Raw genomic sequence first — 27,972 nt, forward strand, 5'->3', positions numbered from 1 at the left:
ATGTTTGTGCCGGCGGGACTGAGACAGCAAGCCAGTCCAGTTTTAGGAGCAGGGAAAAGACCTCAACCCAGTCCAATATTTGGGACATCGCAAGGACATCAGATCAGCGCCGTTTTTGTGACAGGACTGGCTCAGCACACAGACCCACGGTTTGGGGCAACCCAAGGTCAGCGGGGCAATCGAGGACACGAACTCGGGGTGGAAATGCCATGCGAGGTGGTGGGTGGTCTCGGTCGGAGCAGTCAAGCTGGTCCAGTGTCCTTTGCTGGTGTCGAGCAGCAAAGCCAGGTGTACGGCCAGGTAGCCGGACCGCAGCGTCCTGATGCAGTGTTAGAACCGGATCGTAAACCGCAAGCCAGCCCAGGTATGGGGCTTGCATCAGGACAGCAGATGGTTCCCACGATGGGATTTGGACTCGGACAACAATCCAGCTCCGTGGTCGATCAAGGATCAGGACATCAGGCCAACAACTCGGCCCTTGCAACTGCACTGAGAGAGAAGCCCAGCCCTCTGTCGGAGCAGGGACTGGGCCAGCCATATGGTCCAGTAGTTGGGCCTCCTCTCGCACCGGAGCAGTTGTTACATGGACAGCCTGGATCACAGCACCGGCGCGCAATCGCAGATCCGGGCACCGTGGGGGGTGCGGTGGTGACGCCGCATGGGAGGAGGACGCTGCCCAGGAAGGCGAGCATCATCAAGGTAGGAGGAGGGGGTCCTGCCTGGGTGACACCGCGCTCAGCCACGTTCAATGGAGCCTCCTTCGTTATTAGAATCGTATGTTATTATTTCAAATGCTTGTTTACCCAGGAAAGCATCACTGAGTCGACTTATTTTAAGGAGGCACCGGCCAAGTTTTGCGTTTTCTAATTATCTTAATTTGCTAGTTTAATTTTCTAAATTGGACAAATTTGGACCGTGACTACGGCACACGTGGGGGACGGCAGCAGAGCCCCGTGCTGCCGGCGTCACGCCAGGACAGCGCGGGGACGTGTTGCGAGATCTTTAACGTCCGCTGTGAAGCAGACGGGCGCGTGTGTTGCATGGCTAATGGGCTCATGGGGGGGGGGGTGCAGCTCGGCAACGAGCGGCCTCCTGTCGCTGTCCCAGGACTGAAGGTTTCACATCGGATTATGAAATTAATTTCAGAAATAATTATGATGTAAGTGTAGTCCTTACATTTCGCGACACGTGAATGCAAAATGATCTTGTATTAACTACTTACCACCTGTAATTGCGTTTGCAATGTTTGACTTTAAAATGTCATTGTTAGGCGCGGTTTCTATTCGCTCTCCACCAACCGAAACAGAATAGCAAGAATTGCAATTACCGTATTGGTTGAACTGTAGACGTATATCACCTTTCAGATTTCAGTCCGTCACTGGGTCGTGTGTGTGTTTACAAGTCTAAAGAAAATGTCTCTAAATCGGCCGGAATTAAGAGCAGAGTAAATGTTTGGTGTTGAACTTAAAGGTTAAGCCTCATTACACGCAATGCCATTACTGGCTGTGTGCGCAAGGTGCTGGAAATGTTGTAGCAGCCGCTGCTGCTGCTGCTGATGTTGCCTTTTGCGAGGGAGTGCACGCACAAGGCTCGCCATTCACCACTCGGCGGCGGTGACGTCAGCACGGCGCTTGTGCCAGCCTAGGTGCACCTTGAGGCGACGTGAAGCGTCGAAGGCTCGCTGGCAAGGAGGTCACGGGACAGACGCAGGTCTCGTGGGTTGATCGACCGAGATGACTGGCAGATGCACCACCTGTGCTCCCAACTGTGCCAACTTGCTGGGGTTTAATCCGCCTGGCACTCTCCTCGTTGTTGTGAGCGTCGCTCCTTTCCACCCTCCGTTGTTGTTGGAGGGCGACTGCCTCCAACTGCCCAGCAGCAGCGTCCTTCACGAGCCTCCTCCACAGAGGTCGATCTTGACACCGCTGGTACCGGTCATCGGCAAGTCCACCCAGCTCCACATCGTATCATCAGCCCGTCTCTTCCCCAGCCTGTGCCGCGCCTGTTTAGCCCCCCCCCCACTCTATCCGGCCAAACAGAAGCTGCTTGGGCTGGGGTGGATGGGCGGGCATGCAGGCTGCATGACCCAGCCAAAGCAGCCTTGCCGGAGGAATTGATGGTACTCTGGCCACAGTGTGCGTGTGTGTTTGGTTTAAACAGATGAAGACCCACGGTAGAGCCTTAACAGCCTATTGGGGCAAGTGTGAGCACTTATGAAGGCCGGCATGGCCAGAACCACGCCCGGCTGCCTTTGTCTCCCTTGTGATATTTACACATCGCACCAGGTGCTCAATTTGAGGATCAGTCGACCTAGGGGAGGCCCAGGACTGGTTTAGATAACCATCACCGGTGTTGGCCAAACTCGGGTAAGCAGGTCCGTAGTGCAGCACGCTAACAACTGCGTAACCACTCCCCACGCACACAGACACATGCGCAGGACCTGAAATTGCCACTCACAGGGGAGTGCACAGACACATACACAGACCTGCAGACAGACATACACAAAGACACGCGGGTCTGCAGACAGACATGCACAAAGACGCGCGGACACACACGCAGAGATGGGCACACGACGCTGGTAAGATGAAGAAAATAGGTGTCACGTGGTTATAACATCACAAGCCATACTCTTGAAACATTCTTACTCTCCCTCAAATAGATTGGGAGCACTGCTAGGCCAAGGGCTGATTAGGGTTCATCATCAAAATGCTTTGTTCTGTTACACCGATGATATTAGATTCATTTAAACAAATATTCCACAAGATAACGGTAACAATTAACATGGTGGTAATGACCTCGCCCAGCTATTGGGCAGCTTGCCCGTGACTAACCACCCTGAGGAAGACCGCAATGTGTGAGTTGGTGTGGGGATTGCAGAATGCGCTGTTTCTCACTGCAACGCCCACACAGGCACGCGAATATGGGCATCGGCTGTTGCTGCTGCTTGTCACATGGGGGCTGCTGTCACAGGAACACACGGGCACGTGTGGAGGACACACGCAGAGGTGCCGTGCTGTGAGAATCAATGTGCGCGTGTCCTCATCTTATATTTCACCTCACAAACCAGGGGAGTTTACACATTTTCTTGCCAATAAAAACCTATCCATTAACCAAGACCTCAAAGATGTAACTCGCCACTGACTCATGTCCGGATCCCCCTTCTGAGATTGTATCGTCACCCATCCTAGAATTTAATCCAGGTCCAGAAGGATGCTGGGGGGACCCAAGTGGAACAACCCAGACATGCAGAATAAACACCTCATTTGAGACTTAACATTTCTCCTCCTGGATTTGACATTCGTCCTCGAAGACACTGGTGGAACCATGAAAACATCAACAGGCCGAGGCACACATCTCCTTTATAATTTAAAATTAGAGACAAATCCACAGTAGTGCGATTGTGGGCATGCAACCCAAACTCTGGATCATGTCGTTAACCACTGTGGGCTCTCTGCCACCTACATGAACTGTCTCCTAAAGCCGTCTCGTGGCTGCCTGGCAAGCCTCAACATTGGCATTTAGCTGCTGAACATATTGCAAATACGCCAGGATAGCATAGAGCCCCATAAAGCTCGGTGATGATTAATTTAAAAAAATGTATTAAATGTGTACAGTATCTGTTACATTAAGAAACGTCATAAGCACACGCTAGATAAAGGGCCATGTAGCCGCTGCGACACTTCGATCACGTGTAGTGGGTAACAAATCATAAAATGAGTCGGGCAAGGCGATTCGCTTGCAACCAAGGCTATTCACAGGAAGTTTAGAAGATATTCATAATTTGCATTGAAGATATAAACACATAATTAGAAATGGATTAAATATTTACCATCTCGGATTTTCTGACGATCATAACAGCCGTGTTCAAAATGGTCACTGAACAAATGAAAATATTGTTTGGAGGGACACGACCAATAAACACCGCAGAGTGCGTGTGCAGAGCCGTGTTTTCAACCCACCGCTGGTCACCGTGCAAGGTAAAGGTGCAGCCTTGCAATTACTTTCGCAGGCCACTGCTGGCCGAAGGGCCTCCACCAGAGAGAAACTGTAGGGGGTATTCTAATATTCCACACTGACCAGACGTCCTGGAAGAGGTGAGCGTACTGGCACATCACCCCACCGCACGCGACGTGCCGATGGGCTCCCTGTGGGGAACCCGTTTCTACTGCTGGCTGGGCACAGGGAGATGGAGGAAAACTGCGTTGATTCCACTGCTGGGAGCAGGAATCGAGCTGACAATCCCAGCGTGCCGCTAACCGTTACACCACGGCAGTGCCCTGTGTGCTTCTCATTTAAAAAGAAAATGTTTTGGTTGTTGCGAGACATTCTATACGTGCGGAAAACTAGTAACCGGTTTTTACTGGGGGGTTTTCCACTTGGGTTACCGATAATGGAAAAAAAAAACATGTTTGCAGCACTGGTATTCGTGCAGTTCAATCTTTTCCTAGCAACGAGTAAACTGACTGCATGTTTTACAATGGGCAGCATTTTGAATCAAGGCAGTTTTTCAAGTGTGTCACTTGAGCAAAGCGCATGCTATTCAGACCACGTGGGCTTTAATAGCGACGCACGACTGGAGTGTGTGAGGCTGAGGAGTGTTCCCATTGACACCTTGCTAAGCAAAACGAGTTTAAGCAAGACCCTTAAGCCATTTATTATTTAACATTCTGATTTAATGTCCCTCATTAATAAGAACGTGCCATTATTTGTTACTAATTAGATTTAAGTCGCCTCAAAGGCCACTAGAAAGGGTGATGTGTTAATTGCTTATAAATAGAATTTGAATCTCGCAAATTATCTTAATGACCCATTTTATAAAATTGTAATGTACCACTCCCAACTACATGCTGCCCGGGGGAGAACCCTTTATCGCGTGATAATGTGTTAATCAAATCCCTCATCCTCTACGTAGGGTACATTTTGGGGCAATATCTTGACGATAAATCATGTGTGTTTACTGTTGTTTGTGTAAGGGCTAGAAAAGAGATTTTAAAACAAAATACTGACCAAGTATCTTCCAATTTTTCCTCTATATCACACAATTAGACTTACAAAAGTAGTCACCATTTTAACTCCATTACACCAGCATTTGGATTGTATAGGCCGTTTTGGATGAGTCTCATTAGGTTTTAGAAAAGTTCGAATACCAAAGTTATGGTTACCAGCATTATTGCCGTGTCTGATGGAGGCCTTGCAAGCACTCTGCATTGTTTCCATGACAGCCCCTGGCTGTGTCTGCGTCATTAATTCGGGTACATTCATGTGAACTCAAACGCAAATGTTCTAAATAAATTATTTCTTGGTTTCCTTATTTAGTTGTTTGACAATAATCTGTCCCTTGGATGCTATACAGTGCTCATACAATTCAGTATTGCTCAGTCTGTTTTACAAATATATCCACTATAACATCCTCCCAGCTTACATGATGCCATTTGTATTATTTACACTAAAATGGACATTTAAGAGATTCTTTTGGTGGGTTTTCAGCAAAAAATACTCCTTGTTAAGAGAGACATATTTTATGTTTTTAACCTTCACAATGTGTTTAAGCATTTGCGTTGAAAAGATACACTTTTGTAATACGGTCTACATTATTTTATTATTAGGAGCGTTTTTCGCGTGATTTAAATCTCACATCTCCAGTCTTGCACTTCTGTATTCATGTCATGGGCACTTGAATAGCATGCAGTGGGAACGAAAATCGCATCCCGTTTTACCTGAAAATGTATATTTCCACACTCCAATATCTGAAAATAAATTATTTTTAAACTGGCTAAAACAAAACTATTTCAGACTTGAATACACATTATAGACAATTAGTTATCGAATACTCTTAGGTTTTTTCGGTAAAGTCACGTAGGTAAAAAATTTTAATTAATAAAAGTAAAATAAAACAAATTGGTCTTAAGCCTCACCTTACCATATTAATAAAAAGTGTGCCGTTCCTGGCCCTTCCCCCCCTCAACCATTATATATACGGGGTGGTATTTCTTGTGATCTCTCATTTACTTGATACAGCTGTCGTGGCTGTGACGGTTCCACCTGAAGAAGGAGGCTTGTGTTGCTTCCGAAACATCGTGAATTTTTAATTTGTTTTATTTTACTTTTATTAATTAAAATTTTTTACCTACGTGACTTTACCGAAAAAACCTAAGAGTATGAATCCTTGCAGTCACGAAAGCTTCAAATCTAGAATTAGTTATCGAATGGTTATTATTGTTGAATAACATCACAATTAATATTCTTGGTTCTTTCGGTAACGTCACGTAGAAGGGAAATAATAAAAATAAAACAATAAAATTCCCACGACGTTTCGATTGCAACGCAAGCAATGTGAATCCCTGCAATCACGAAAGCTTTAAATCACAATTAATATACTGTATAATATATTGTGTTAAAGATTGTAATATAGTCGTAATGATGTTCTTCTTATAATTAATCATTTAGAGACCTTAATTCACTTCTGGATGAAGGCGTCTCATTGTCTGATCAGGCATGAGTGCTTTTTGACCATACTTCACTCAGCTGGTCACTGGGTCGTTGAAGAGGGTGGGGGGGTCACGGTCAGTTCAGATGTGACAATAGGCCGATAGACTTACACTTTTTATGAATAGATTGGGAATGGAGGATATTCGATTTTAATTGCACTTCTATATAATCTGGTTGCAAATTTAGTAGATATTTACTCCATCTCTGTCCACACGTAGGATCAGACTGCATACATTTACAGGGACTTGTAGCCGCATGGTCTCACCACAGTGAACATTACTTAGGAGATTTGGTCTTTTTGGGTGCAACCGGAAGTGGCTTATGCCTGGTTATGTTGATAAAATGCATTGTTCATGGGGTGCACATCTCTGCCGATCTGCTGCACATTCATCTTGGGGGATTCAGGGTAAACAGGATGCGTGCTGGCATAGAGATTGGCATTGCTTCGATTAGCACGGTTGACTATACGGTGCGAAAGAACTCCAGTGTACAGTACATATGTACATTGCTTGTTGAGCACAGCATTGAAACGGGTGCTGTTATGTTGCGGTTGGGTTTTGGAGCCTGTCTGTCTTGTGAGATGTATTGCTCATGTACTCAAATGCCACTCTACATTGCAACACATTTTCATTACACGAAGGATAATAATACGATAATTTCGGTTGCATAATCCAACATTTTTTTCTTGTATGCTTTTCATAAATATCAAAGTAAATGATGATGATTATTAAAAAGTCCAGACATAACAGTGACTGACGTGAGAGACATTCGTACCCATTTGTTCAGTATTTCTGGTTTGGCAACAATAAAATTCTCAATCTTGATTTGAAGCTTTCGTGACTGCCGGAATCGAATACCTCCATTAATCAAATGCCTCCATTATCAAGCCATGAAACAATTAGCTGGGCGTAAACACGTTTGCTTTGCATGTTATCCTGTTTTGAGTACCACAACACTCTTATCTTGTGTTATCTGATCTGCAGAGCCGTAATTTATATGGTGCTGTGTGGTTGGAATTTTTACTGACACCACCTTTGGCTCAATACAGTTTTCGTAACAGCAGTGAAGTTTCCCAGCCTTCATCACCTTTTTTACGTTAACCAAAGTGTTGCGTGTGTTGAATGTACACGAGCCTGGCGTGTGTGCTCAACGCAGCAGCAGCAGCAGGCCTGCCCGTGGCCGTGCTGCTTGAGCTCCATGGGAGAGTTGTGTGCATATGTTGAACTTCTTTTGTACCGTACATATTTGAGCACGACTGACGGTGACGCAGCCGGGCGGCTAGCTCGTTCGCCACTCGTTGCAGAGGTGGAGCGGTTGGGGTCATGCGGGCCACCCTGGTTATTACTGCAGCTGTATCAATTGAAACATATCCACCGTCTGCTTAAAAGTGGACATTAAAGGTCACGTGAATTCACACGCAAGAGTAGGCCTTTTTGTGCCGGTGTCGTGGTCCAGATTTGCCAAATTCGAAAATGACACCACAAATGACTCAATTGGGATGCCACTAAGCCACATCGTCCTTTACTGCTGCACGACTGGCTGTGAAACAACGCAGTACCTTCAGGATAGCCTCACGTATACCAAATATACTGAATCATTGTTTGTGTACATTTTCCTTTTCATGTAAATTTGTGATACAAATATGCGTGCTGTGTAAATGTGCTGCGAACATTTGAGTGTAGTCCCAACTCTTGTGGCAAAGTGGAGCCCTGCTCGAGTGGCGTGTGTGACGAGGGGATCGCAGGACATGTCCCGGGAGTGGGGAAATTTAATATCCTCGATGCATTGTGCACTGTACTGTACACTGCAATTTGATAATTGACTACAAGCATACACATCTGTGCACTTAAGGATGTGTACACAGGTAAATTCTGCAAATGTTGAGTTAATTTAACCTACAGGATTGAATCATGTTCATTCTTGCTGTACCCGCTTGAGCCTAAATTTATTTTCTAAATATGTTGTAGCTACCATTGGGTATGTAATCTTGAAATGGTAGAACAAGAAAGTGTGCATTATCGTTAGATGAAAAAAAAACAATTGCCCCCTGTCTGGGATATACAGCTCATCAATTATTAAGTATCTCCTTTATGTACATTGAAGCAACGTGTGTTTGAAAAGCGGGCTCAGTATTTTTAGTGCTCTCTTGGTTGATAAATAACGCACTGGTGGTGTCTGAAAGAGTAACAACGTTCCGCTTACTCAGGTTAAACACATGCATGCAGACAAAGTTTAAGAGCACTTGCCCCACTCAACATTTCTTCTTTCAGCAATTGGAACGTAAAGCCAAGTATCTCTACCGCCAACTCATGGACCCATTTTGGAAACATGTTTGAAGCTTTATCAATAAAAAATAAAACTGTGATCAGGTTACGATTGCTGTAGTTGAACTACTTTGTGAGTTTGTGTTTTATACTGATTGTGATATAACCATCGAGACGTGGACACGCGTGTGCGCGCGTGCATCCTCGCTGGCGCGAGACGTGTTGTTGTGCTCCTCCCGTGCTTGGCAGTGCAGAGGCGGTATCTGCCGCGTGCAATGGGGGTGGAGGCTGTGGCTGTGCAGCACGGAGATCCTCCTGAAGCTAAGGTCAAAGGCTCGTATTCTAAGTCGTGTCTCAGCTCAGGCTTGGCTCAAGTGAGCCAGCTTGAAGCCAAGCCTAACTTCAGCTGCCTCTGAGCACTGATTTCCTTCACCAAGTCCATCATACGCAATCCAATTACTGTGCTTTCTTCGGCTTAAGTCGGCTCTGAGCATGGTCCCAGCCCTGGGTCTCAAGAACCTGAGCTTTTGTGTGACACCGTGTCTCCCCGTGTGTCACCGTGTCTCCCCATGTATCTCAAGACTCAGAAACTAAGTAGATCTCAGACGCGAAGTTGCACTGAGCCTGGATAGTTCTTGGATGGGTGACCATCATGCACAAAACAGGTGTTATAGGCTACCTATTACACAGATGTACCGTCATATTTACCATGGCATGTACTCGTCAGTCTCTTACAGGCTTGACGATATTGGCGTGTTAAGCACGTAACGTATTTCACCATCGGTCTTCATGTTTTGTTTCAGGATACTTCGCGCCAGAAGCAGCCGGAGCGGAAGAAGACCGTGTCGTTTAGCAGCATGCCTACAGAGAAGAAGATCAGCAGTGCCGGCGACTGCGTCAGCCTCATGCAAGAGGGCTCCGAACTGAAAAAGGTCAGGTCAAATTCCCGCATCTATCAGCGCCTCTTCTTGCTGGAGTCAGATTTGCAGCACCTGCGTTGGGAGCCGTCCAAGAAGGACCTTGACAAAGCCCGCCTGGAGGTGCGATCCATAAAGGAGGTGCGTGCTGGGAAAAACACGGACATCTTCCGCAGTAACGGGATATCTGAGCAGGTTTCTGAAGACTGCGCCTTCTCCATTATCTACGGAGAGAGCTACGAGTCGCTGGATTTGGTTGCAAACTCGGCTGACGTTGCGAGCGCATGGGTGACGGGGCTGCGCTACTTGTTGTCGTGCAGCGGTAGGCAGGACATCTCTGCCTCGATACATTTTGGACAGAACAGCCTGCGCAGTTGTTGGCTGCAGGCAGAATTTAAATGCACAGTCACAGAAGACGCAGGATACCTTTCAGAGGCCGATGCAGTGGAATTGATTCATAAGCTACACCCAGGATTAAGGAATTTGTACGTTAAATTGAAGCTGAAGGAAGTGCTAAAAGATAACGATCGGCCAGATGACATTATTGGCCTCACGGTGGAAAATTTCATTGACGTTTTCAACGTATTAGCAACACGACCCGAAGTTTACTTCCTGCTTGTGCAGTTTTCCAGTAACAAAGAGTACCTGGATGTCAAAGACCTCTCTTTATTTCTGGATACAGAACAGGGAATGGCACAGGTTTCGGAGGAGGTGAGCCTAGACATCATCCGTCGATTCGAACCATCGCAGGAAGGCCGAGCCGCCGGCTGCTTGGGTATCGATGGCTTCACGCGGTACCTGCTATCCCCCGAGTGCCACGTCTTTGACCCCGATCACCGGCACGTGTGCCAGGACATGACTCAGCCCCTCTCCCACTACTACGTCCACGCCTCGCACAACACCTACCTGGTGGAAGACCAGTTCCGTGGTCCCAGTGACGTCGGGGGCTTCATCCGGGCCCTGCGGCTGGGCTGCCGCTCCGTGGAGCTGGATGTGTGGGATGGTCCTGAGAAGGAGCCTCTGGTCTTCAATGGACACACCATGACGTCCCCGATCACTCTCCGGGCGGCTCTGGAGGCTATTGGCAAGCATGCCTTTGCAGTGTCGGAGTACCCTCTCGTGCTGTGCTTGGAGACGCACTGCTGCCCGGCCCAGCAGCGCACTATGGTGCGCCATATCAAAGAGGTGAGATCTACTGCAGGTGTTGTTTACATTTACGCTTGTGTTCTCCCACGAGTTTATATTAAGAGGAGATATTAGTCACATGTCGGGAAAAAAAGAGTTATGACCACACTGTGCTTGTGTTTTGCTTTGGTTTCACGTACTCGAGGTTTCGTGGGACAAATTACGTGGGAATCCATGTTTTACCATGGACGGCAGCGAATATGCAAGTTTTGCTGGAAGGAATGGGCCAGTGGTCACAGTTGCACCTGTTTCTATCTAGAATTCACCGGTTGCTTCTTATTCCGCCTCAGTTCGATAGAGGGAGCGGCACGCAGTCAGAAGGTCGAACGTTCGTATCTTTGTCGCGGGTTGACTTGGCACATCATCCCTCGAGGGTTTATTGTAGCTATGTGAACAAGTAAATGGTTACAACTTCCAGATAATGTGAGATGTTTAATAATGGAGCGGCTGTTGACTGTATGTTGCAGGTACTGAAAGAGAAGCTGTACACGGAGCCAGCCATCGCGTCATGCGCACACCTTCCCTCCCCGGAGAGCCTCCGCGGGCGCATTCTCATTAAGGGCCGGAAACTGCCGCCCACTTGCCAGGAGTGCGAGGGCGACGTGAGCGAGGAGGACGAGGCGGCGCAGATTGGGCAGCAGCACTGCGAGCCCGAGCAGGCACGCAGGCTCACGCTCACACGGGAGCTCTCCGACTTGGTGTCTCTCTGCCAGTCTGTCCGCTTCCGCGACTTTGATGTGGCTCTTCAAAGCCAGAAATACTGGGAAATAAGTTCGTTCAGCGAGCTGCAGGCTGGTCGACTTATCAGCGAAAGGTCGGAGGACTTCCTGAGTTATAATAAGAGGTTTCTTTCCCGCGTGTACCCAAGCCCCATGCGATTGGACTCGAGCAACGTTAACCCGCTGGATTTCTGGAAGTGTGGCTGCCAGCTGGTGGGGCTCAACCTCCAAACACCGGGGCTCATGCTGGACCTTAACGTTGGCTGGTTTCAGCAGAATGGTGGCTGCGGCTACGTGCTGCGGCCTGCAATCATGCGCGAAGCCGTTTCGTATTTCCGTGCCAACACCCACGAAAGCTTCCCTGGCCTCTGTCCTCAGATGCTGCACCTCCGCATCATTAGTGGGCAAAATCTCCCCAAGCCCAAAGGCTCGGGTGCCAAGGGGGAAGTGCTGGACCCCTACGTGGCAGCTGAGATTCACGGCATTCCAGCTGACTGTGCGGAGCAGAGAACCAAGACTGTATACCACGATGGAGACCACCCGATATTTGAGGAGAGCTTTGAGTTCCAGCTCCACTTGCCAGAGCTGGCTCTGCTACGATTGGTGGTACTGGACGACGACTACATAGGAGACGAATTCATCGGTCAGTACACCATCCCCTTGGAGTGCCTCCAGCCCGGATACCGTCACGTGCCGCTCCTCTCCCTCACGGGCGAGCTCTTGACCCACGCGTCCATTTTCATCCACGTGGCCGTGACCAACCGCCGCGGAGGGGGCAAGCCTCCGAAGCGGGGGCTGTCCGTGATGCGGGGCCGCCGCACACACAAATACGTCACCATGCGCACCGTTTGCATCAAGGTGGTGGACGAGGTGTTCCGCGTAGCGACGCAGCCGCTGCGCGACGCCGCTGACCTGCGGGAGAACTCGCAGGTAATGGTTGGTTGAATGCTCAACGTGTCGGTACATTACATCAGAGGCAGATATGTACGTTGAACTTCTTTCACACCATACGTAGCCAACCATGCTAATCGGTGGTGTGGGACAAATGCTAAACTGTATGTATTTATGAAATAAAGACTGTATTTTACACAATTTAACAGAGAATATATCTCCTTAAAATATTTGTTCCTCCACATGATAAATAAAACTATGGAAACTTCCCAAGGGTGGAGTGGTCTAAGCCATTTAAACAGGGCCCTACATTAATGAAAACAACTGTGTTTTGTCTGGTAAATATAAATAAAATACCAATTTCCAGGGTTTCAGGGTAGGGGGGGCAACACCAGGTGAGTCCTCAAGACACCAGTCGCCATGGTCACCGACCTGCCGGTGCGCGTATTCACAGTTGATGCACCGCAGTGTGAGTCAGGCGGCTCCCGGATTCACACCGAGAACCTCTGCAAAGAGCAGCGGACGCGCTGCTGCTGTAGGGAAGGGATGATCACCGTGTGGACTTTTGTCCCAGGTACAAAAAGTAAGAAGTGTGCAGCCTATAGGTGCGCAAATTCTCACTGTGCATAATGGTGCGGATGTGTTCAGTTGAGTGGTAAGTGATTCGTTATTCATTAATTCATGTTTGCATGTCGTCAAAAACTGGAGTTTCCAGAGGAAACGTGGAAACTTTATTTATTTAATAGTCGCCACGGTGGTGTGATGTCTTCTTCCTCGCCTGGTATGTAGGAGGTCGAGAGTTTGATCCCACCCCTGACGCCTGTGTATTTAGGGTTTGCATGAACTCTCCGTGGTCACGTGGATTTTTTCTCCGGGTCCTCTGGATTTTCCCTCCACATTTAGAAACATGCATTTAGACTATTTAGATCATTGTTCTGCTATAAATATCCAAATGAAAAGCCACTTTGTTGAGCTGTCATTTGTGGCCAGGTCGATTTTGAAAAATAATGTAATAACTCAGTGGGCTTTGTCTGGTAGGATGGTGATAGTTTAGTTTTATTGTATTTCTTTGTTGTGGTAACGGTCTGACCCGCCCCTACGGGACATCTGTAAAAAAAAGAGCTTCATAGCTCATCGGATTCCTTCAGTAGAAATAAATATTCGGATTCTGAAATGAACGTACGGTGCAAATAGCCAAAACTGAAACTCTGCATAGATGGATCATGACCCCATGTATTATTTAACTGTACGTATCGTGTGCGCATGTGCAGTGCGCATGTGCTTACGTGGCCGTCGATGATCACGTGCCTGGGCCGTTTGCGCATCTTCAGGTGGCAGTTCTGGCTTTCAAGGAGGTGTGTGGCCTCCCTCCGGTTGCCAACCTTGCCCAGTGCATGCTGGTGCTGTGCTCGCGGCTGCTCAACACCGACGGGGCTCCCCAGGTGGGACTGGTGCTGCGTGGCCAGATGCCGTGCCTGGACGTGCAGGGCGCCCTCCCCGACGTGCTCAAGAAGGGCGTGGTTCTCTATGACACGGTGAGGCCACAGCCTGCAGCTGGTATCGCTCCTCTACAGACTGTCGCCAAACAACAACAACAACACAGCCAAAATTACTTCTGGATCAATTGAGCATTGAGGGATTGGTGCTTATCGTCCCGTTTACAGCCCTGAGCCAGTGGTGTAAATTCCACATTCCTTGTGAGTGTAGCCATGGGGCACCCACAGGTCACTTCCCTACAGAGTGGTGTTCATTTTCTCGGTCCCAGAGGGATGATGGCCTCAGTGAACTCCAACCAGGATTTGACTTCTCAAGCTTCCGCTTGTTAACCACTCTTCCGCTGAGCCCCATGGCCAGTTCCTGTCCACTCCGTACACTCTGCCTGTCCACTCCGTACACTCACTCTGCACACACTGTACACTCTGCCTGTCCACTCCGTACACTCACTCTGCACACACCGTACACTCTGCCTGTCCACTCCGTACACTCACTCTGCACACACCGTACACTCTGCCTGTCCACTCCGTACACTCACTCTGCACACACCGTACACTCTGCCTGTCCACTCCGTACACTCACTCTGCACACACCGTACACTCTGCCTGTCCACTCCGTACACTCACTCTGCACACACCGTACACTCTGCCTGTCCACTCAGTACACTCACTCTGCACACACCGTACAATCTGCCTGTCCACTTCGTACACTCACTCTGCACACACCGTACACTCTGCCTGTCCACTCCGTACACTCACTCTGCACACACCGTACACTCTGCCTGTCCACTCCGTACACTCACTCTGCACACACCGTACACTCTGCCTGTCCACTCCGTACACTCACTCTGCACACACCGTACACTCTGCCTATCCACTCCGTACACTCACTCTGCACACACTGTACACTCTGCCTGTCCACTCCGTACACTCACTCTGCACACACCGTACAATCTGCCTGTCCACTCCGTACACTCATTCTGCACACACCGTACACTCTGCCTGTCCACTCCGTACACTCACTCTGCACACACTGTACACTCTGCCTGTCCACTCCGTACACTCACTCTGCACACACCGTACGCTCTGCCTGTCCACTCTGTACACTCACTCTGCACACACCGTACACTCTGCCTGTCCACTCCGTACACTCACTCTGCACACACTGTACACTCTGCCTGTCCACTCCGTACACTCACTCTGCACACACTGTACACTCTGCCTGTCCACTCCGTACACTCACTCTGCACACACTGTACAATCTGTCTGTCCACTCCGTACACTCACTCTGCACACACCGTACGCTCTGCCTGTCCACTCTGTACACTCACTCTGCACACACCGTACACTCTGCCTGTCCACTCCGTACACTCACTCTGCACACACTGTACACTCTGCCTGTCCACTCCGTACACTCACTCTGCACACACCGTACGCTCTGCCTGTCCACTCTGTACACTCACTCTGCACACACCGTACACTCTGCTTGTCCACTCCGTACACTCACTCTGCACACACTGTACACTGCCTGTCCACTCCGTACACTCACTCTGCACACACCGTACACTCTGCCTGTCCACTCCGTACACTCACTCTGCACACACTGTACACTCTGCCTGTCCACTCCGTACACTCACTCTGCACACACTGTACACTCTGCCTGTCCACTCCGTACACTCACTCTGCACACACCGTACACTCTGCCTGTCCACTCCGTACACTCACTCTGCACACACCGTACACTCTGCCTGTCCACTCCGTACACTCACTCTGCACACACCGTACACTCTGCCTGTCCACTCCGTACACTCACTCTGCACACACCGTACACTCTGCCTGTCCACTCCGTACACTCACTCTGCACACACCGTACACTCTGCCTGTCCACTCCGTACACTCACTCTGCACACACTGTACACTCTGCCTGTCCACTCCGTACACTCACTCTGCACACACCGTACGCTCTGCCTGTCCACTCCGTACACTCACTCTGCACACACCGTACACTCTGCCTGTCCACTCCGTACACTCACTCTGCACACACTGTACACTCTGCCTGTCCACTCCGTACACTCACTCTGCACACACTGTACACTCTGCCTGTCCACTCCGTACACTCACTCTGCACACACTGTACACTCTGCCTGTCCACTCCGTACACTCACTCTGCATACACTGTACACTCTGCCTGTCCACTCCGTACACTCACTCTGCACACACCGTACACTCTGCCTGTCCACTCCGTACACTCACTCTGCACACACTGTACACTCTGCCTGTCCACTCCGTACACTCACTCTGCACACACTGTACACTCTGCCTGTCCACTCCGTACACTCACTCTGCACACACTGTACACTCTGCCTGTCCACTCCGTACACTCACTCTGCACACACCGTACACTCTGCCTGTCCACTCCGAACACTCTGACTCTACACCCTCATGATGGTGTGGGACTGAAAATCGTTGCTATCAGAGATAAGAAATGCCATGAGCAGTGTATAACGTGGGGGTCAAAAGTAAAATATGAAAAGCAGGCATATACGATATTTAGTTTGTAGTACCTCGTTTATGTTTTGAAACATAAAAACATAATGTAGGGTTTGTAACGGTGTGTAACAATAATAATTGTGTGCAAGGCACAAGTGCCGGCCATCCAGAGCTCCCAGCGTATCACGAAAAAATTGCCATTAAGTTCTTCAGTGTTCGCGTTGAGATCATTCACAGCACTATCACGCTCAAGTTACGTTTTACATTCTAACGTCCACGTTCCTTCTGCAAAACTAATAACGAGTAAGCGTGAAAAGCGTATTGATTGCTTCTTCTGAGGAAACTGTACAACACGGTGTGATGGTGCTGACTCAAAATCAGACGATCATGAGTTCAAATTCCTCCTGCATTTGACTCGGGCCCACATCCCTCTGGCGTCTATGAAATGAGTAACTCTTTGTCACAAGATTATGGCGAGACTGGTCTCCACCGTAGGAATGTGTCATTAATAAAGAGAGCACCACTTGTTAGCGAGTCGTCGTCTTATGGACAGACTGGCCTCGCCCTCGGGACATGTTCTTTCCCCCATTGGCTCAGGGCTGCCAATGGAGAACAGCTGGTGGTCCATTGCCCAGGAAAGACAATGATCTTAAGTGAAGGAATGATCCCCTCATGGCGTTCTGTTGCTTTTCGTAGAGAAACGTTGCTCGCCCCAGTTGTGGAGAATGGTGCCAGAACCATCACACACCAGCATGGCCCACCACATGCAACAGTTTTTAACTTTACTCTTATACTAAATCTTAAAGTCACAACTGGGAATATAGGTGTGAGAGTATTCAATATGTAAAGGGTCACAAATTATATTTCAGAGACATAAAAGATTATTTCTCCACATAGTCACCCTTTATTAGCACGCTCTTGGTTCCAGAAGTGGCCCACAAGCTTCCTAATGGCAGCAGCGTAGAAGTCGTTGGGCAGGTTTCATCTGTGACTGCGTCGCTGCCTTCCCAGCGCCATCACGATCGACCTGCCTTCCGCGTAGAGCTTCCCTCAGAGGTCCACAAGGTGGACGTCGCTAGGGGCTGGATCTGGGCTGCGTGCCCGATGGTGTGGAAGATAGTATCCTCACTTTCCCAACATTTCCGTAGTTGCACGTGCCATGTCATGCTGATACACCATTGGCTGTCCCTCTCTCAACACTCCACGGTGTTTCTGACAAAAGTCAAGCTTCAGTTTGTTCTCCCAAGTCGAAATATGAAGCCAATAGTTATTGGACCCTGCATGTCTCAAACTATTGAGTACTTTCTGACAGAAGCGTTGAACAAATTAAATTGTCACTTGTACAAACGTTTAACGCACAAATTATTGTATTTTCGGCTCACTCACCGGTAGGCAGAAGAATAATTCTCACAGCCAGACATGGCAACTAGATCTAGCATTTCGCTTGAAACTACATCAAGCATCTACGGGCCAGAACCCAGGAAGTTGGATTCTGACCTGAAGATGCTGACGTGACAATTTGGTTATGTTGAACGGTGAAGAGCTTAACAACAAATCTTTGTCCAAAATATAAATTACGGATTGTAATTTATGATTGCGAAAACATACGTGTTAAATGTTTAGTTTTTCTAGATCCCTTCCATTTGCAGAAGTGTGTGGTAGATTGTGTGCTTAGCACCTCAAGGTGCACCGAGCCTGGCACAGGCACCGTAGTGACGGGACCACCACTGAGTGGCGAACGACGGCTGTTGTTGCTGTTGTTGTTGCTGTGCGAGCAGATGATACAGGAATTGCGGACCCTCATGGAGAGTGCAGACGCCATCCACGGCAAGATCACACAGTGCCAAAAGTCAGGTGAGGAGCCTCGGTAGAGCCTCGACCCACTGCGGGGGCGCCCCGGCTGAGCAAGGTGCGAGCACCGGCCCCTCGCGTCGGGCAGACAAGAGAGCGACTGCTGAGAAGGGCACCCGTGCTTTGTCTAAAAACATTAGACAGGCACGCACCGTATGATATTGCTTTGTTTGTAGTATTTCATTGCGTGTGGTATTTTATTGTCAATTGCACTGTGCATTGCATTGTATTCGCTATTGTATTGTGTACAGTATTGTATCAAGTGTAGTGTAATGTTTTGTATAAAGAGAGGAACCTTCTGCAAGAACACTCTATTTGAGAGGAGAAAATATTTATGCAAACATGTTTGTGATTGCTTGAATGGATGTTAAAAATATTGTTATTAACTGATCTGTGTAGAAACACAAATAGAGTTTAACTTCATTTAGAGCTCTTGTCGAATGGAGTTTATGTAAAATATCACATTATCTGTTGTTGCTGTTACAGGCCAGTGTCAGCAGCTACAAAAGCAGTTTCATTATGTTTATGTTTTTGCATAATGAGCCTCGGACAGCATCAGTTTAAATGGATAACTATTCGTGTAATTTTTGTTCAATTTTTACAGAATAATTATAATAGCGGTGCCACACACACCGCTTGATGTTTGTGCTTGTCGGTGGATGCTGGAAAGGCTTTTCTTTCTGGTGTCTTGAATGCGAAGGTCTGGAACTTCATGAAGATCTGAGCAACCTGGGCACCAGAGAGGGACTCAAAGGCCGCAAGCTGGCCAAGGCGATTGAGAGCTTCACCTGGAACGTCACCCTGCTCAAGGTGGCACGCTCGCCTGCACCTTGCCCACTCTCATCGTCGTCATCGTTGTTGTTGTTCCGCTTGGGTACCCAGGAAAGCCTCACTCGGTCTCGAGACTTGTTTCAGGAGGCAATGTTTCATTGCATTGCAGGCTATGTTTCATGACAGGAATCAAGTCTGATATATACTACCATATATTTTATTCGTGAGATATGATGCTGTGAGAGGTCATTGATTTTCCAGCAATTGTATTTGTGCCTCTGCTCATTTCAATAATGGTTTCTGTAAAATAATGGAGTTGTTTGTATAATTGTACAATAGCGTAGCCAGTCCAGCAGGAGGCACAATACTCATTGTGGTTAGCATGTGGTCATGATTTTTTACTTGCATCCAAGGTCATGCATAGGTTAAATGCATTTCCATATATCCGTAGTTTCTTAACGTCATTATCAGCATCCGAGAGCCTGGAGGCTGATTGGAACCTAACGGTGTTGCGTCTCACGTAACACGCACAGATATCAAACACAATGCTTTTAGTCACAGGAATTAGCGTGACTAATCTTAGAGGCCTCACACAAGACCAATCTTAAGTTTCTTCACTGAATTATCTCTCTGATACCCCCTTTGGCAAAATTTGAAATCCTTGGAGGCTGTACTTGTGGTTCTTCTCTCTGTGTAGTAACCGCCAGACCTCAGCTACAATGTTATCGGTTTTGACCGTGCCGGCCATCAGGGCCAGTGGAGGAGAGCTGTTGCGTTATGTTGCAGCGGTGGCTAATTGAATCCCATTGGGAGCTCACAGGCGATCAGGGGCTTGGCGACGGGAAGATCTGCGATTCCAATATAATTACTTTGAGAAATGTTGGGGTTATCAAGCTTCGTCTTGCTTTGATTTTTCGTTGAGTGTTTGCGAGCACGATCTTCTGTGGTTGTGAAGCTGTAGCTGCCAGGCGGGTGCCGGCTCGCAGTGCAGCAGGCCCACGTGGAGGATAATATCATCGGCGGCGGCAGCAGCAGCCACTGTCGGCAGCTGTAGAGGAGGGCGCAGCTGTGATATTGTTTTTGAGACGTTCTGTGAAAATCTATTCTGTGACACATGCAGCATGCTGCTCTGTGAGATTTCCAACTGCATTTTTTATCTCATGATGCCGATTCCAATAGCAGAAGCGGAAGAAATGGAGAACATGGCCTGTCATCAGACATTCATTGATATGCTACAAAAGTGACATTGAATCTGTGTCTGCAGGGTCAGGCAGATCTCCTGCGGCAGGCCAAGGGCGAGTGCATCGAGAATATCCGCCAGGTGCACAATGCCGCCATCTCCTGTGGGCTCGATAAAAATGCAGGCGTTGCAGCAGTTTCCGAGGTTGGCTCAACCAAGAAGGAGGAGCGGCCACTCCTCACTGGCTTGCAACAGCAACCCCAAGAGGAAGTCACATTCTCCACCCCTGTGCCCAGGCAGCAAGGCACACTAGTGACAACAATCACCGGCACAACTGCAACAGAAGCAGCTGTCTCAACACACGCTCTGAATGAACCAACGTCGTGTTCTCCATCCTTGGCCAGAGATGACCGTGCATGTTTTCAAGTTGACCGTGCATCACCCGATATCGGTAACACGTTTGCCAGTGCGTCGGTCAGTCTTTCGTTGTGCCCAGAAATCAGCGCACCACAACAGTTGCAGGAAACCTCTTACCGGAACTCGGCGGTTTCAGTCTCATTTAATGATGGGTTTTCTACTGAGCCATCCATAGTGCAGCAAGGCGTTTCCGTTGATTCCCTTGCAAAAATAAACAATTCAATATGTATCGGTTCATTTCTCACCCAAACCCCTGTGGAGCATGGCTCCAGCATTGAGAGGGCATTGCTCGCAGACAGCAGCAGCTGTGAGATGAGCAGACAAATCCACTGTCCGTCCGTGTTGGGGAGTTTCCCGGACAGGGCACTCTACGATAGTTTGGAAGTGAACCGAGAAATTACCGAGAAGTTGAATTTGGATAATTTGTGACGTCCACGAAATCTATATCGTACTTGTCTAAGCTGTGTCGCAGGAAGGGTTAGTGGTCATACATATGCCTCCTGGGCCATCTATTCTGTAAAATATCCATGTGAAATGTTTACTAAAATGTGTTCCTTAGGTAGACTTGTACATCTAAAAATATATCTCAGCAATAGATGACGTGCACAAGCAATGAGGTGCGCATCAAGAGGAGCGTTGCTGGATGGTGCATGCTTGTAATCGTGCTAGATTACTGATGTGTTGGATATCATCTGTGAATCGGTGTAAGTGGTTTCACTTGTTCAGATGGCTGTTAGACTTGTACAAAGTTATGTTTTTCCCGACTTGAATATCCCGAAAGCATCAAGCGTTAAATTGTAAGATAATTGAAAGCACTTTCAGAACAGTACCAAAACGTTTCCACATTGAAGCTGTGTGCATGCAACGTAGCTCCACTTGTGTTTCACATTCACTGCTCTGTTTGAGTTTGCTATGTTTGAGCCATCTGGACAGATTATTCAGTGTTTAAATACTAAATTGTAGTAATGGTAATATTTTAAGACTGGAAAAGAGGACGTGTCATATATTTTGATTGTTTCGTTTTTCTTTTCTCGGTTGTGAAATCGTCTGTTGATGCCGACGTGCTCCCCAACATCCAGGCCCCGCACCATTGCACACCGATGCTGGGGAATGTCCAACTCCCTCTGGGGCGCCAACGCTACCAACTATAGGATGGCGCTCTGGTGTGCAGCTGCATGTGCTTGGCACAAATCTGTCAAATAAGCTGTCAGAACTGGGCCTCGATAAATATACAGTGTGATCACAAAATGCATTACCTTTTGTTGTTACCAATTCATAGACGAAGACTCGAAAGGATTAGCCGAGACTTAATCCATTGATCTCAATGCTTCTGACTCGGTACCCTAACACGGCAATTCGTATTACTGTTAACCCAACAGGTAACCTTTATAATGTGTTCATATTAAGCGTGCATCTTCTTGCCAAAGCAATACCGTTGGGATTGCGTGCGGAGTGTGTAATCCGTTGAGCTCTGATTTACGTGCCAGAGGTAAACGCATCCTTGGGAGTTGCTACGCAGTCTTCATCTCCGCGGCCCGGGATGTCTCTGCTGAGCGAACGCAGCGCTTCAGAAGGCGGCGGCGGCGTCGGCTTAAGACCCCACACCATGTCACCGTGTCATACCATCGTCTCGCAAAACTCTGTTCCTGTGCACTTGGTAAATCCCAACTGTAGTTGAAAAACATATCAAGGGGTTATAAATGAAATCCAATGTTTAAATTCATCATGAGTATCTCTTCCAGTGCTCTCCTGCAAACGACCCTCCCTCTCTGCTGTCCGTGGCGTTTCACAGAGTACGTATCGAGCGGTGCTTTGGTCACGGGTTGCTTTGTTCGTTCAACATCGACCATTTAAACTGTTGAACAGGAAATATTTCTGGGTGGTACCAAAAGACAGCACGCTGACCCCTCGTGGTGCTCTCCGTTAATTCAGCAGTCGTGCATCTTCGCATCCCCACCAGTGCAGCCCACGGTGAACTCGTGCCTCGCTCTGTCAGTTGATGTCACTAAATTGTCATGTTTTGCCAAGAATGTAAACATTCGTAATGATTATAAACAGTATATTTTTGTTTAAATAGTTCAAGAGGAGGTCGTACACAATTATAAATGATGATAAATGCCAAAAGTATTACTACTATTTTCTTAAATATATTTGTCTTTATTTAACATGATTGTGGTCAAACATTTTTTTTGTATCAAATTGACCATTGGTACCATTTCCTCCCTCTATAGGATAATGAAAATAAAGTAACTACAGTTTTAAAAACGAAGTAATAGTTCTTCCAGTTAAAATGTTTAAGTTCTGTTTATATACACTGAAATGTAAATCGATATTCTGTCATTTAAATGTTTGATTGAAATATTGCAATATTTTCTTTAGCAATATGTTTCATCTTTGCATTTGAGTGTTAATTTTTTTAACAGTGCAATAGTATGGGGAGTGATTTAATGGAATTATTCTTCTCTCTGACCTAAGCCTTTGTTTAAAAAAGTGTGCGTTTTACGTGATTTTTAAGTACACATTTTCCACCGCCACATTTAACTTTCCTTTGCTAATTCATAAGCGCTGTCGATCACATTAACAGCTGATCATGGTGAGGTGGACGTCTGTCGGAAGTCACGTGCTCATCAGCTTATAATATTTTCCATCAAGATCAATCCTGGGTCCATTTACAGATGCTTACGCTTCATGATCATTTTTTTCGGTGTATTTGGAAAATTACGGTTACGAAGAGAGAACTCTTTTATTTGAACGTAAATCCAAGACTTGTTGTTTCAACGTCGGATGTTGGACCGAGATGCGGACATTGGAACACCAGCGCCTGAAGGTGGCGCTCCAGATCGTCCCCGCGACACGGCGGGTGCCGAGGGATGCCCCGCACTGGGAGCGCCTCTCGGCGCGTGCTGCTCGTGGCCACAGTCCTCCCCCGATCCCTGCCGCCCTCTCGAACTGCCCTCCGCCTCTTGTTTAAATGTTGGTTGCTCCTGAATTAGCTCAACATTTATATGGAGCGGCATTGGCAGTGGTGTGCAGGCACAAATATAAACACCAGATTCGTCATAAACAAACCCTGCGTTATAATAGAGAATATATCTGGCTGACATTTGAGGCAATGGGCTTTAAAGCTGAGATGGCAAAGAGATGCGTTGACTCGGCACATTTGAGGTGACAACCTCCCTCAACATCTGCGCAGTTGTATAGTCTCATTCCATCTCTCGTCTCTTTATATCACTGCTTACCTTGCATGTAGTTTCAGTCCATGATTTCAGTTTATAAGGTCTTTCCTCCGAGTACAAAACCTTTCAGGTCTTTTAATATGTTCATATATTAATATTTAAAAAAGGTTGATCATTTTTTGCCCTTCCGTGCTGAGACCGGGTCTCGAGTTGATTGAGTGTTGACTGCACATTGTTCGGAAACGTGGTGCGGACTCGATTGTCATTGTTACAGGTTACCTTTCAGTTTAAATGGATACAAGAACATTCATTTGGACAGATTAAATCCAAAAAGGCAGAATTTGAATATAAAATGTTGCTTTTTTATTTACTAAAATTACATGAAGTGTATAAGGTTTATGCAACATAACGTTGCTGTGCTGCACTGCGAGTTTATTATGGAACCAATGAAACTGGACACATCATTGCAATTAAAACCACGGACAACACATTTCTGTATGTTTACCACTCCGTCATTGTTTTGGGGCATAATTGTATTGTACATGTGCTTTACAAATAAAAAATGTTGGCTAGGTAACATTATTTGATAAATATTCTTATTTTTTGTCGGTTTTATTCCAATTTTAACATTGTGTAAAATGTATTGCATAATTTTTTTTCTCAAAGTAACAGCTGTTTATAATAAAATATTGACAAATTAATTGTTTAAACGTGTAATTAAATGTGTATTGAAGACCGCTCATGCTTCTTGTGCCAACTTATTAATTAAGAATAACCAAACTGTAAATATTATGGAAATAAATTAATCCAGTCATCTTGTTATTATTTTTATGTATTTTTGCATTTCAAGTTGTATATATGCGTACACAGACCCTGATAGAGCCCCATTGTACAGTGTTCAAAACAAAAAGTCACCTGGACACATTTGAATATTTTTAGGTCACTTCTCTCGTTTTCAAGAGCCGCATCACCCAAGTTTGAACTCGGCATGCTGTCCCACCAGATGATGCTGTCGGTTGCCGCCCGTCTTGTGCCGGTCCCACTTGGCATGCTGGCTAATTTCCCTGTTTAGGAAAAATTGGGCCAACTCGCATTGCCAGTCCTATGGAAATGAGGTATGAGTGGTAAATATATAGGACAGTTATATGGACCAATCATGAACACCTACTATAAAACGTAAATGTGTTTAATTGCATTTTTGGATTTTTCATTTTAGTGAGATGACACGATTGTCACCAATGTTTCCAACAAACATTTGACCAAAATGCTAACCACAACTACACTACAAAATAAGACATGGCTAAAGCAATGTCTACTGGTAATATGCATTTAACATTGGCCATCTTGTGTTTAACAAAGGTTCGGTCACTTTTAACTGTGGAAACATAATGTGTGAAAATTACTTCTACATTATGGTTTGTTTTACGTGACTGCCGGCGAATGAGTACTCGCTAGAGTAACGTGCAGCGCATAATTGCATTTGGAACTCCGCTCAGGTTAGCTAATTATGCAAAACATCATTGGAAAATCACCAAGTCTCTTGCAAGCCATGCCCAAGAGTGGGCATACATTGTGATAGAGGTTGTGTTCAAAAGCCATTAGTTTGATCCTGGCATTCGAACATAAGTGTTAGAGGGCATTATGGTAGGAGTGAGGAAAACATGGTTACCCCAGTGTACCGAATAGTGCTACTCCTGCGCTTTATTCCTGACTCGGGCGTCTTTCTGCGTGCACTTTTTATGTTCTCCCTCTCTTCTTCGTGGGTTTCCTCTGGGTTCTTTGGATTTTGTCTCGTGGCTAACAAAAAGCATGCTCAATGCTGCTGGTTTTGGCTAAGTTTCCCACTGCTGAAGAAATACCTGCAAATTGGGATCACACATAGCAATATCTCCCCCTCCTGCAATGAGGCATTCCTGGGTAAAAAAAGCATAATAAATAAATAATACTACATATGATATGTTGCGTAACTGTTGTAGAACTTTGAATCCACCAATACTCGGTTCTTTAACCTTGTAGCCTAATTAAGTTACAGTAGCGATTGCACGGTGTTGAAACATTTCCAATGATAATTCTAATTTTGTGTTTGATTTGTGCAGCTGATTGGATGGAAAGGACGCTATTAATTAGCATTCTTTTAGTCTGTGCCAAATCCTTGTGTTCAGTATCGGATATTCTGTGAGAGAGTGAAAGGCCAAGGTACAATTGTGTCATTCGTTTAGCAGCAGGGTGATGCTACCATGGTGGGCCTCGTTCTTGGTGGAACCGATGTTCAATTTGCACTTCCTTTACCGCGGTTACATGAACATTAAGCGCTGTTCACAGGCATCAGACTGCCGCCGCGTTTTTTCTTGTTCCTCCACTTTGCTGGTTTTTTGTTCTCCGAAAAAGACGTTTGGGGGCGTTTGGTGAAAAAAAAACCTCAGCTGTCAATCTCATGCCAAGTGTCATAAAGGGACTATGAAACACTTGAAAGGTATGCATGCATTGATAAATATTCAGTACTTTGATGTTTGTTTACTTCCTCATGTATCTTGTTTTTATTGTTATTATACCGTGCTCGCGTGATGCAAGCACAAACTTGTTAGGAATGCACTGTACTTTTGTATGTTTCTTTGAAAGGGTCGATTCACTTCTCAGTAAATATATGAATGTTCAACAATTTCCGTGCACTTGTTCCTTGATAAAACATAAAACAAAAGCATTACAGATTTACCGCTTGAAAATGTGCAGCAATTGCTGGTGGAAACCGTGGACTTGTGTTGAAATTTTCCGATTATAAACATCCCAGTAAAATACAAGTTGTGAAGTCATCTTCTGCAGTATTTCCAGCATACTTCAACATTTTTGTAAATGATGTATTTTACATTTATTATGACGAGATTGTAATGCAACATTTATATGTTCATTAATACTTTCTATATGGGTTTTCAAATGTACACGTAAAAAACGTTACATTTTAGCAACTATGTTAAATACAAGAGCAATTAATGTTTTTTTATATGTTTGGTCATTTTTCCCCAATTGATTCCATTTGCTAGGAGGCAGATAACGAATTCTCACTCGCGTTCTGCAGTGGGTGGCACACACTCCCACAAGTTCTGCGTTGAGATTGTCTCGTGAGGCCGCTCATTCTCTGACCTATAATTTTTCCGCATCACATCCAAAACCAAAGTACTGTAATTCTGATATTTATTTTGTGTGGACATTGGTGACAGAACTGAGACCTGCTCCTTGCCACACTAGAGAAGCTGGCTCCAGTCGTGGCTGGCTGCCCGGACTTGAGGCTAAGACCTTAACAGCTCAGCATTCCAGCGTCTGAGCCACGCGGCCACCTGTAGAATTCTGATAGTTGAGGCTTTCGCGACCAATATCCATAAGAGGTTTTTGGGTTAGATCGCGTAAATATATAAATGTGTCGTGAAAACCCGACACCACCCGACACAGCCAACTAGTAATGGTTGTCACGTAAACAGAACGTGCCAATTCGTCACTAGTACAGCACTAACCGGTGTGTTGGAGAGCCAAGCCACAACATTTACAATCGGAGTACGACATTTCGCCAGTAATTACAATCAGGCGACAGCCAGATTTGTGGAGAAGTCTTACTGTTTCGTTCCTTATAGAGGCGTAGCTGTGTTGACCACGCAGCTGCGCTCTTGCACAAGGGGACGGAATTACTGAGGCAACGTACATTATGCATGTGCATTATGCGAGACCTTTGAACTTGTCTTTCCTGTCGATTGTGTTTATTAAAATATCCCTACCAATGGTAATCCATATTGAAGTACGCTGCCCTTTGTAGACATGCATTTAACCATGTATTATTTGATTATTCGCTTCCCTGCAGCACTAAGGCGGTAGCTATCCGAACAGTTAAAGTTATTTTAATTTCGATAAATTCTCGAATTAGTCTTGACCAGTAGGAGCTAGTTTTGCACAAAACTTCAACATTATCAAAATCAATTGAGTGTCCTTGTTGGCACTCGTGTTCTGCTACTGATGACAGTTGTATTTGGGAGAATTTAATATTTATCTGATGTTCTTTTAGTCTCGTGACTGCAGGAATTCATATTCTTTGGTTATTTCGATAAAGTCACGTAGATAGAAAAAAAAGTTCATAAAATAAAAA

At 46.4% G+C, this 27,972-nt stretch overlaps 1 protein-coding gene across 1 annotated transcript; it reads left to right on the forward strand.

Annotated features, from left to right (window-relative positions):
* LOC133344545 (inactive phospholipase C-like protein 2) lies at positions 1-26,473 on the forward strand. Its single transcript, XM_061554528.1, has 7 exons — positions 1-699; positions 9,557-10,855; positions 11,323-12,504; positions 13,797-14,000; positions 18,227-18,302; positions 19,000-19,109; positions 20,335-26,473. Exons 1-7 carry the CDS (start codon positions 1-3, stop codon positions 21,094-21,096), a joined length of 4,332 nt encoding a protein of 1,443 aa, XP_061410512.1. The 3' UTR covers positions 21,097-26,473.
* Positions 26,474-27,972: the final 1,499 nt, after the last annotated feature.

Source organism: Lethenteron reissneri, chromosome 20 (assembly GCF_015708825.2).
Source record: "Lethenteron reissneri isolate LAM-NWPU_2019-01 chromosome 20, ASM1570882v1, whole genome shotgun sequence".
NCBI classification, from domain to species: Eukaryota; Metazoa; Chordata; class Hyperoartia; order Petromyzontiformes; family Petromyzontidae; genus Lethenteron; species Lethenteron reissneri.

Bases quoted from the DNA above. Each gene is read 5' to 3' on its own strand.
- LOC133344545 (XM_061554528.1), top strand. From the start codon at position 1: ATGTTTGTGCCGGCGGGACTGAGACAGCAAGCCAGTCCAGTTTTAGGA. The intron at 700-9,556 runs GTAGGAGGAGGG...GTTTTGTTTCAG, and splicing joins GGAAGGCGAGCATCATCAAG to GATACTTCGCGCCAGAAGCA. The intron at 12,505-13,796 runs GTAATGGTTGGT...GCGCATCTTCAG, and splicing joins ACCTGCGGGAGAACTCGCAG to GTGGCAGTTCTGGCTTTCAA.